Source organism: Genypterus blacodes, unplaced genomic scaffold (genome assembly GCF_046128005.1).
Source record: "Genypterus blacodes isolate CSIRO-AG114 ecotype Tasmania unplaced genomic scaffold, CSIRO-AGI_Gbla_v1 ptg000045l_1, whole genome shotgun sequence".
Classification (NCBI taxonomy): Eukaryota; Metazoa; Chordata; class Actinopteri; order Ophidiiformes; family Ophidiidae; genus Genypterus; species Genypterus blacodes.
Window position 1 is genome coordinate 343,659 of NW_027466858.1, and position 11,817 is coordinate 355,475.

Consider the following 11,817-nt stretch of genomic DNA (forward strand, 5'->3'; position numbering starts at 1 on the left):
CAACCACTAATATCTGATGGATTACGAGGTGAGATTATACTATTTTAACACTTCTGAATACAATTATTGGCTTGATTTCAAAGTGAAAAAGTTTGTATAATTTTACTAGTTTCTGCTTTTTTGAATATATTTATGGAATGTTTTATGAAGGAAAAAAGCTAAACGTTCCATTTCCAATTTAAATGGATACCAGATATGAACTAAATGATTAAAACTGTATATATGTTAAACTGTATATATATTTTCATGTACTGTCCATTGTATAAGCTAGACCTGTATCCAAATTACTCCAGTTTTCATGGAAATGCTTATTTACTCATAAGAGAAGCGAACTGCCACTTTAAACAAGACACGTTTTTATTTATTGTTTGCATTATTAAATATATACAGTGACCTATGTTCATTTGACAGGTATAATGCTCACTTTTCCATTTAGTTAAAATATACTTCAAAATGAGTCATTACATTGATCTCCGTGTGTCATGTGTGTGTTCTCAGGGGGCTGTTTGTGTTCTCAACAGCCTGCAGAGTAATGCTGCAGCGCTGAACCAGGAGAATCCAGCCCTGAAGCTTCAGGCTATGCGGGTATTCCTCCACCGAACTGCCATCAAAGTACGTACAAAAATAACAATGTCAATGGTTTGCTGGGGTTTCTACTATTGCTGTGGAAGTTTAGAAAAATAAAACTTAACTCAAATAGTTACAGAACAAAATAAAAGCACTCACTGCCAGTAAGGCTGTACATTCATCTATATGAGTTTGTGGATATTAAGCCTCTCTATTTATGACCTCTACTGTTGGGTTTCTAAGTTGCAAGATGATAATGCTCACTCAGAGCAATGTGATCAGATTGTGGTCTGGGGTTGAAATGTGCTCAGCTACTGATGGGTTTCATGAGGCAACTTTCTGTCTTTATTTCCATAGCGTGAGATCAATTCCACCCATAATTAGAAAATGTCCCCCACCTCGTCTAGCCACCTACTCTCGTTTTGGGATTGTAACTCGTTGCAAATGAGTAACTACAACTAGAATGTGGACAGTGACAGCACACACAAATAACTTCCTAGTTATTTTAAATAAGTAACATATGAGGTTTGTCTGTTCTGTAATCCAATCGCACTCTATGTACAACCAGCTGTATATGTAGTGATTGTTAATGGTTTGATGGTGTGTTTAGGTGGCTGAACTGGATAAACTCAACATTATCCATGTAACTGGCACCAAAGGAAAGGTAGAGCGCATGAGAATACAATCATCTGTAAGGGAGTTCAATATTGAAACCATTATTCTGTGAAAAATATCTTACTTCATTTATTTCCCAGGGCTCAACATGTGCATTCACTGAGAGGATACTCAGGAGTTATGGGTTTCGGACTGGCTTTTACAGGTATAAGCGTAAATACATTAATATTCATTCAGTTACTTCTACAGTTACATGCACGGTGGAGCATTTGAACATCTTTAACATGCCTCTGGATGTTCCTGTTGTTTGTAATGTCTGGACTTTGTCTTGCTGTGTCCTCTGAGTAATTAATGGTTAACAAATAACATGGTTAAAATTGGCCATTAATGGTTGGCCATGTTCTGCATGTGGTCTGTTTGGGGTAGAGTGTTTAAGTCAGAGCTCAGTAAGTGATAGTTAAAAATGGAACAAACGTAAAAAGAAATCATTTTACATGTGTAATACAAAATGTTTAATTTAAGAAGAGAAATGCATTACACACACACTTTCCACTGAGACTGTTCTTAAATATATCAAATAATTATCTAAATATATGATTATAATAATATCCAATGTTAAACAAATCAAATGATAAAATTAATACATACAATATGCATGAATGTAGAAGGCTCTGGTGTAAAGGAAAACAGAGTTGACAATGAATATAAGACAAACGAAGTACATGCACTGTATATCCGTTATGTCTCTGCCCTCAGTTCCCCTCATCTGGTTCATGTCAGAGAGAGAATACGCATCAATGGACAGCCAATCAGCAAGCAGCTTTTTGCCAAGTACTTCTGGCAGGTTTATGAACAGTTAGAGGCCACAAAGGTAGGAGCTGCATGTAATAATGGTTCATTATTGATGTGTTTGCAGATACCGTTGTCAAACCAACAGCCTGTCATGCTGTGTTGCTTAATAAATATTTTAGGAGCAATGGTGTTTGCCACATTATACAACTAATTCGACTTGTATGCATCCATAGGCTGTCCATGGAGGCTGCATGCCCTTTTACTTCCAATTTCTTACTCTGCTGGCATTCCACGTCTTTCTTCAGGAGCAAGTGAGCCCTCACATTAGCATAGCAAACATACTTCACAACCTTCCCACACACTCGCACATCAAAGTTAAGCCCAAAGCCATCGTCTCCTGCATTTCTGTGTACCACAGGTGGATGTAGCAGTCATTGAAGTTGGGATTGGAGGGGAGTATGACTGCACCAACATTATAAGGTAAACATTTTCAGTTTAAATAAGTAAGAAAAACTATTTAAGTTTATGTGTACCATGTGAAAAATTCTTCTGAACAAAACAAATCTGTGGCTGCAGTAGCTGAACATTGTTTTTGGTCCATATAGGAAGCCATGGGTGTGTGGGATCACAGCCCTTGACTTAGATCACTGCAGTTTGCTTGGAGACACCTTGGAGAAGATCGCTTGGCAGAAAGCTGGAATATTCAAGGTTTAAGAAAGTCCTTCCACAGAGCTCAGCATCCAGATCAGATGAGACAAACTAACAGACAGAAAACTCTCAGATAACGCCAAGACAAAATATACTTGAATAAGATAAGTTAGTTAGATTGAGTAAGTAAACTTATAAGTCTCATCTCCTGCACAAAGAAAATGTGTTAACAAACAAGCTGTGTTTGTAGGTGTTGTTTTGGTATAATTTTTCATTATTTTACTTTTGTTCAAATGGCTTTAAATAGTCTGTAAATCATCCAGCAATGCACAGAAATAACCTTAATTTCCAAAGCAGCTAAAGCCACACTCAGACTACCCGATTTTAGCTCAGATCTTTCAGTCCCAGGCTGATTTGTGCCAAAAATCACTGATCAGAGCCAAATTGCTCCTTGTTACTTGTACTCGTCAAAGGCTGAGCCCTCCTACTACCTTGTAGACACAAGATAACAGGAAAGATTGCTGTGCAATACCAGTGGTTCTGCAATTTGGGGATTTTTTGGAAGTCTGAGCTTGGCCTTTAAAGTCTGAGTATGGCATGAGACAGACACATGACCATATCCTCACCAAATTACCACAGAATACAAGAACTTCCTCTTCTGTTTATTTGTGTATTAATAAGCTGGATATCTCTGAAAATATGATATATATGTGATATAAATGACAGGGACACCAAGGATCACACAATCACAAAGGAACACAACTCATAGAAATAAGTGTTTATTTTCATTATTATTCTTTGGAACAGTAAACATTCATTGGTGAAGAGCTAGAGTTCTAGACATTACTGGCAAAGCTTCCTCTTTTAATACTAATTTTGTTGTTTTAATGGGTTCTTCTGTTCTCAGTCAGGTGTCCCAGCATTCACTGTCAGACAGCCAGCCGACCCCCTGAGAGTCCTGCAGGACAGATCTGCACAGATTGGGGTGAGGATGACGAGGCTGTCTGGCTGTAGGTTAGCCTCAGAAACTCCATCCAAACTACATTTATCAATACAACAGCAAAGTTGTTTGGAAATGTAACCATGCAACAAATACAAACACCAAACTATCACTTTCACATTAAAATGTAAATGTATTATATTTGTTTAAGGGGGAAGAATCACTTAATCAATCAAATTATATAACAAAAAAGGGACCCTATGGATGGTCAACAAACATCACTGGAAATAATGCATTCAGTGTAAATTGTTTAGTTGGTTCTGTGACAGCTGATTCTGTCCGGCGAGCAACACTTCACATGTATTGTTGGGATGCTTTCACTTGTAAACAGGCCACTGTTTGAAGTTGAGAAGTCTGAATGGAAGCCATGACGACATGAAAGGAAACATGCAGGAGGCATGCAAGCAATAAGACTGAAAGCACCCGAAATGCAAAACACCTCTAAAGTAGTGAGAATAGTGAAAATTGTGTGGAAGCTCTACTCTTCTTTGAGTAATAGTACATCAATTGAATGAAGATGTTTAGTACAGTTTAGTCAGTACAGTCAAGAAAGTAAAGGCTTGTCTTTGAAACATCCCTATAACATGCTGATATCTGTCCTTTGTACAGTGTCACCTGCGGATTTGTCCTGAGCTGGATGAGTATGAGGCCATGGTTGGTCCTCTGGAACTGAACCTGGCAGGAAAACACCAACGTATAAACGCTGCACTCGCCCTGCAGCTCATTTACAGTTGGCTGCAACGCCAGCAGGCTGAGGAGACAGCAGGTCGGTATACAGTACTTTTGCTTCAAATTGTAGTGATATCTTAGTTTAGACATCAAACCAGAGAAAATGTACATATTTGTAGTTCATTGATAATTAATCATACATACAAATCTATTTCTAGTTTGTATGTAGCAGTCTTTCTGATATCTGTGTGATGTGAAAGACATGGGCTGCTGAACGAAAACCTTACAGCTGTGACTCCTTGCAGATAACCACAGTTTAACCACAACAGCAGCATACCGATTTTGCTCCAAGGCAACAGCTTTCCGACCAAGCACAGCCATGTGTAAAGGCAAGTTTGATATTCATGAACTCACAAATTGCAGGTTAGATGCATTTCTTAAACTCTACACGTGCTCAATGATGAAAATCTAAATGTGGTTTTGTGCAGACATCCCTAACGGCTCACTGCACCACTGTACGAAATCAGAACCTACATACATTTCATCCTATTCCTTCATCCTTCATAATTACGCCTACATGCAGGAATATTGTTGAGTTGAAACACTGTAGTTGCCCGCCACAAGTCACTTCATTTCATAACCCCTGTTTCTATTTTTCAGTCATCAAAATCTGACTTGAGACCCTTTCACCTTCTCCTTTCCACTCGTGTCCAGGTCTGCAGCAGACAGAATGGTTAGGACGGAATCAGGTGGTGAGACGTGGTTCTGTCACATATTACCTTGATGGAGCCCACAGCCCAGCCAGCATTCAGGCCTGTATCCACTGGTTCACACAAGCCACACTACATGGAGATCAAATTGAGTAAGAGAGCACTAAACATGTAAGAGGGTCTAAACATGTAAACCCTAACACACAAGGAAGCCGTGTTTATCATTTGGTTTTTGTGTGAGTAAAATGGAGGGAAGAGTGGGAGGAGTGTGACAGAATATAGCAACCACTAGTATGTTCAAATGTGGCTGGGGACTCCTTGGACACTGCATGATTTCACCTCAAGGTGGCAGCCTGGTGCTCCTTCAGGTTGTCACCCAAGGCAACTGCCTATGTTGCCTATATGCCAGGCACCTCTACTGGGGATGGTATTCATAATACTAAGAAAAGGAGTTTTCAAGTTGATTCTTCTGAAACTCGCTCAATTGCCTTTTAGTTGAATTAACTGCTTTAACATACTACCTTCAGATGAGCACAAGGCTCATACATTGGCTTTAAACATACTGGCCCAGGTCTGTATTTGTCTGAATGACCATAGTTCAGCCATCAACTATCAACTTCTGTCTCTCTTGAACAGGAACTGTGGAGTGAGAGTCTTGCTGTTCAACTCAACAGGAGACCGGGACTCTGCTGCCTTTCTCAGACTGTTGGTTGTGAGTAGAGACACTGCAGTGCTTTTCAATAAGCTTATTCATTGTTGTGGTGTGTTGCCTTGATGCATATGCTGAAATAATACCTTAGCTATAAAGCACTACTGAATGTTACTTTACAGCCCTGCCAGTTTGACTATGCAGTGTTCTGCCCTAACATTACTGAAATGCCTTCAAACCACACAGGTGAGATAAAATGTCTTTTTAACTGCTAATGTAACATCACGTAATCTCACTGTGCTTGAAGTGGAAATATAAAAAGTGCCGGCTCGTCACTTAGCAGCACCGTTGTTATTGCTGCGAGCATCACATTCATTGATAAACCTTCCCTCTTCTCAGCTAACTGCCTCGGCCCTTGTTTGTTATTAGTGTAACATTGTCTTTGTGTTGTTTGTGAGATGAACATTGAGGTTAATTGTGTTCTCCTGCTGGTTTTGGTGTTTTTCAGCTCAGCAGAGCAGCATCAGTGTGTCCATGCAGCACATGTTGGCTCACTGCAGACAGAACCAGAGCAGCTGGCAGAGCCTCACTGCAGCACAAACAGTAAACCAACAGCACCAACATCTGGCCAACTCTGGAAATCACACCTTTGTTTTCCCCAGCATCCCGAGTGCACTCCAGTGGATCACACTGGGAACTGAGCGAGTTTTAGCCTCTGCTGGATCAAGGCGCTCCGGCACATTTCTACCTCAGTCTGAGTTTAGCGTAGAGCAGAGAGAGGCGTGCCAAACCACTGTCCTGGTGACAGGTAGTCTTCATCTAGTTGGAGGAGTCCTGAAACATCTGGAGCCTTCACTTGACTCATGACAGATCAAAATAATATCCCTTACATACTGTATTTATAAATCCCCACTTGCATACATAGATAACTAACTTTACTTATCCCCATACTTTAAAATAGTCTGATCACCTACAATCATTTGGAAATACAGATCACAGGTCATTGATGGATAAAACCACAACAAACACATGGCAAAGAACACTTTAAGGCGGTGTTGGAGTCCTGGCTGAGCCAATAAATTTAAAACAAACAACATAAGTTAATGAGTATGTTCCATATCTTACACCTGTCCTATAGTCACCATGCACCATAGGTCATTACATCTCAACAGAGCCACTTCAAAGAACCAAGAACACCGAGAAAAGGAAATACTTAGAGCCAAGAATACCTTACATTGCAAAAGAAAAACAAATGAATAAATATCAAATATAATAATAATAATAAAGAACACTCCAAAAACAGGAATACATAATAATTTAATTTCACAACACTTCTCATAAAGAACCAAATGATACATAAATCCTCACATTGTTTTCAAGTTCCGCCTCTTAAGTGATTATGTGTATTATTTTCATTTATTTATATATAAACACAATGTTTCCCAAAGTAAACATGTAATAGGCTTGTGTCTCCAGTTTGGGTATTATTAGTAAGAAAGAAGAGAATGGAAAAGGGGAAAAATAAGGAACAAATATAATAAAGGTTAAAACCAAAAACAATAAAACAGGAAACATTGATGTTTTACCTTTTCCCGCTTTTTCTTTCCTCACAACACTTTTTCTTTCATACCTGCTTTAACGTCTTCTCTTTAACGTCTTCTCTTTCTTGTCTTGTTCTTGTTCTTGTTCTTATTCATCTTCCCTCCCTCTCTTTCATTTTACTGCCTTTTCCTTATCATTTATGTTTCTATATTGTATCTATGCTTCAACTTTGTTATATTTATAAAAGATGACAAAATACAACAATTTTAAGAACAGAAAAACAGGAGAAAGACAGAGAGAGAGAGATACAGAGAGACATAGAGAGAGAGAGAGGAGACATCTGTCTGGTCAGTCCCCTGCTGTGAATTCCCAGCAGTAATGTCGTAGCTAAGCTGGGAGACAGACAGTCTGAAATGGAAAGCATGTTTCACCAATATATTTATCTTCAACATATTACAGGAGGAAGTTTGCTCTGATCCTCTTTCCTTTGCTCAGTCACTTTCATTACTTGAGCTTTTGGACAGGCATCCTCCAGGCTAGTTATGGGTGACAAAGAGTTAACAGGGGTGTTTTGGAAGGTCGAGGGGCCCCCTGGGGGACCACTGGTGGGGGCTGCTGTGTATCTGGCTTATTAGGCCCTCATCAAGATTACCCCAGACAGGAGGCCAGAGGATGGGACAACAGACAGAGCCCTGACAATCTCCTTATGCCATACAAAGGCAATATCATTAGAGCCTAACTGCAGAAATTCTCCGTTGAGCCTGGAGAATTAGCCCTACATCCATCTATTATTGGGAAAAGTAAGTATCCTGTACATTGTAGAGGACATTCTGTTCCAGCATGTCACTAATATCTGAATAACTGAAATGGGGGATCCACCAAAGCACCAAACTTCAAGTTTATTTTTCCATATTCCCTTGCTTTGCCTTTCAAAACAAACTCTAATGAATAAACTCTAGGAACAGACAAATACACATGTAAGAATGCAATTTGACTTGTATTGACATGATAACCCAGTGATTTTAAAGCTACTGTATGTTGCCTGTTCAAATGCCCGTTGATCCTCTTTTATACTGACCTCTAATCAGGTATTAGAGATGGAGCGAGGTAATCAGTGATGTCAAAACAGAGATGTGTTTTGGTGAGTCACAGTCATGGAGTCCAGTTTCTCCTTCAATGACAAAGCTTTGAGAGATTTGCCTGTGAATTATTCTTATTCTGCTTCTAAGAATGTTTCATTCCATCGTGTAGAGACCATTTCCTCTCAGAGCGACTCACAAAATCAAACATGGCTAACTCCATGAAGAAAACAGCTTATTAGAGGAAGGGAAATATGAGGTTGTTGGCAGTATGAACTCTCTAATGAGCCGCCCTCTGGTTTGAGAGGTGTCAAAAAAGTAGTTGTTAAAAATAAGAATCAGAATTTGTTTTTCCAATTTGTTTTTTTTGTTTCTAGATTTTTAGCGAAAGAAGTAGAACAGTAGTAATCAATCAAATAGAATGAATGGTTGATTTTAGATTGATTTCTATTATCCTACTAATTAGTTTCTAGGATGTCTTCTCAAAAACCATTGTAAAGTAGAATGACAAACGACGGCCGAGGGTTAAAACAGGAACACAGAGAAACCTTCCTGGGAAAACGTCTGTGACAGTCGAGAGGAAAACTTCCATGATCTGCCTATAGGAAGTCACTGAAGCTTCCCCTCGTTAATACTTCCACTACATTACCAGTTAGCATGTCATTCATTTTCCTGCTGTTATTTTCACACCACATGGCCTGAGCGTCAAACCAGTAAGTTCTTTAAGCCCATGAAAAGAAAGACTCAGACTTTGTTAAGGGAGTTCAGCTGCAGCATGGACGTGAGTAATGATGGCCTGGTTGTTAAATGGAGTTTGAATCACTCCCTTCTTAGTTATAGCAGCATTCTTTGTTGACGTAGGGTTTTTAAAAGGCGGTGAGGGGTGAAGTTAAGGGTCACGAGGCAATTGGACTTCTTTTGAGATGCCATTGTTGTCGAGGGGGCAGACAGGCATGAATGTTAAAATGTGGGAGGGAGATATTTGTGTGTATGTGTGTGTGTGTGTGTGTGTGTGTGTGTGTGTGTGTGTTTATGTGGGGGAGAGAGAGGGAGAGGGATGGTGGGCAAAAGAAAGGGAGGGAAATACAGAGAGAAGGGGAAGAGAGAGAGGGAAGACAGAGAGGGGGAGAGACAGGCAGGGCGGAGAGAGAAAGAGAGAGATAGAGAGAGAAGGAGAGACGGGAGAGAGATAGATACAGAAAGAAGTGAGAGAGTGAGAAGGGATACGGGGAAGACAGAGAAGGGGAGAGACAGACAGGGCAGAGAGAGAGAGAGAGAGAGGGAGAGGGGGAAGGGAGAGAGAGGGAGAGACAGACAGGGCAGAGAGAGAAAGAGAGAGATACAGAGAGAAGGAGAGACAGACAGGAGAGAGAGAGATACAGAAAGAAGTGGAAGAGAGAGAGAAGGGATAAGGGGAAGACAGAGAAGGGGAAAGACTGGCAGGGAAGGGAGAGAGAGAGGTACAAGGGGAAGGGAGAGAGAGGGAGAGACAGACAGGGGTGGGGGGTAAGACAGAGACAGAGATCATGTATCCACAACAAATCTCCTGTAAGGAACTTTAGAAGTCCCATAAACTAGATAATGGAACCCACACACACTCACACTCTGAGGTAGCTGGGAGGTGTTAGTTGGCTTTTTTTTCTTATACACTCTCCTCAAAGACAGACAGTCGCTTAGTCGCTTGGAACCATATATAAATACATGAATCAATGTCTTAGGTGTGTGTTCCAGGTGCTGAGAGGCGGTTGTGGTGTGTGTGTGAATAGATGCTCCCTCAGTGGGTAATGATGGACTGTCATAAACACTGATTACCATTCAATAGCCGAGTGACCATTGGCTGCTGATTACCAGCCTGTAAAATGCCACCAGCACTGTTTCCTCTGTGACAGTGTGTTATCAGAGAACAGGAGGTGCAGAAAGAACACTTCAGAGATTACAGGCCTCTCAGTTCAAATAGAATCTGAACATTGTTATAATCGTGGAACAACAGTACTTCCTTTGTTTGTGCTTGGACATGATTATTGATGTACCAGTTTATTTACCCAACTACTCTTATCTTTTGGAGATCATTCCCATTCCATCCTTCTTGTTTTATTCGACAACATCTATCTATCTATCTATCTATCTATCTATCTATCTATCTATCTATCTATCTATCTATCTATCTATCTATCTATCTATCTATCTATCTATCTATCTATCTATCTATCTATCTATCTATCTATCTAGTGTATTTCTGTACAATGCCCCTATAAAAAGGAAAGTGTTAACTTCCTGTTAGCTGTGATCTTTCAGGTGTGAAGTGTTCCGTTGGCTGTGACTGTATGCAGATTGGAAGCACGTTTGTTTACCTACAGATCTCTTGGTTTTAAGTGGTTGCTCCATATGGATGTAGTGCTAATCTGCAGCTTGTAATTTGGTGGAACAGTTGTCTTGCTAATGCTAATCTGATGAGTCTTTTTTTACGGCTGGGACCCCCTGTCAGGGTTTGTCAGTTTTGTCTCCTAATCTCAGAGGAAAACACCACTGTTTTGCGTAATTGATTGTCCCATCGGTCAATGTGGCTCACCAGTGACATTTATGACACACACTGTTGACCAACCTGTGCAACATGTGCTATCAATATATCAATATATCCCTGCCATCCCTGATGAAAAAATTATTCATTAATTTAATTTAATTTAATTTCACAGTTTCATCAAAGTTTTAAAGCGCATGTAAACTTATTGATTGACTATTAAGTCAAATTAAGCTTCTGCTGACAGTTTTGTGTGACAAAATGATGACAGACATAAATCACAATAGAATGATCTTATTCTCTCATATATATACTGTATGTGTTGACATTTCTGACCTATGTGTTCTCACATGACTTTTGTTGATATACTGTATATTTGTGTATTTCAAGTCTACAGTAGTCTACAGAAGAAACAAGTGTAATTATAAAATGCTTACATGATCCCTCATAAAAAAAGTTCTACCTGACACACAGACAGACAGACTGACATAGACAACTGAGACTCTATGTCAGCATTCTGTGTGTTTCTCTATGGACTGTCAGCTTTAATGAAAGCAGCAGCCAGTCACTGTGGAATGTGAAGCTTCTGTCTGCTCTGACTCACTACTTCATACATTTGCATGTTGCTTGTTGAATGAGGTAAAGTGGGGAGGTCTGTCTCTCCTCCCTCTCTCTCTCTCTCTCTCCTCCCCCCCCCGGGCTGAGTGTTTAATTAAACCTTTTTTGTTGAGATCGCTGCAGGTTGGAGTTAAGCCTGGCGCGGGACTTGGGGGCCAGGGTTTAGGGTGGGTGGGTTGTAGCGTGTAAGGCTTTCGTCCAGCTGCCATAGAGGCACCCACCCACCAGCTAGTGGTTGGATAAGCCCCCACCATTCCTTCTCCCAACAGTGGGGGTGGCAGTCGGAGGGATTGGGGGGTGTTGAGCCATTGATCCCAGACACACACACTCATAATAATCCTGGACTGGACTCCAAGATCTGCTTCTATGGGCACTGGGGAAGGATCTTCTTTCCTTATTAACTACAACTG

At 40.3% G+C, this 11,817-nt stretch overlaps 1 protein-coding gene across 1 annotated transcript; it reads left to right on the forward strand.

The window, feature by feature from the left end:
• Nucleotides 1–16: 16 nt before the first annotated feature.
• Nucleotides 17–6,517, forward strand: LOC143000148 (folylpolyglutamate synthase, mitochondrial-like). Its single transcript, XM_076149356.1, has 14 exons — nt 17–28; nt 499–612; nt 1,178–1,231; nt 1,323–1,387; nt 1,939–2,053; nt 2,208–2,285; nt 2,393–2,454; nt 2,580–2,682; nt 3,530–3,607; nt 4,232–4,420; nt 4,972–5,153; nt 5,638–5,713; nt 5,833–5,896; nt 6,159–6,517. Exons 1-14 carry the CDS (start codon nt 17–19, stop codon nt 6,515–6,517), a joined length of 1,551 nt encoding a protein of 516 aa, XP_076005471.1.
• The last annotated feature ends 5,300 nt before the right edge of the window (nt 6,518–11,817 follow it).

What these genes read in the sequence shown, in the direction of transcription:
- LOC143000148 (XM_076149356.1), top strand. An exon ending in GACTGCACCAACATTATAAG is followed by an intron (nt 2,455 to 2,579) that starts GTAAACATTTTC and finishes TGGTCCATATAG; the next exon opens with GAAGCCATGGGTGTGTGGGA. An exon ending in AGAAAGCTGGAATATTCAAG is followed by an intron (nt 2,683 to 3,529) that starts GTTTAAGAAAGT and finishes TTCTGTTCTCAG; the next exon opens with TCAGGTGTCCCAGCATTCAC.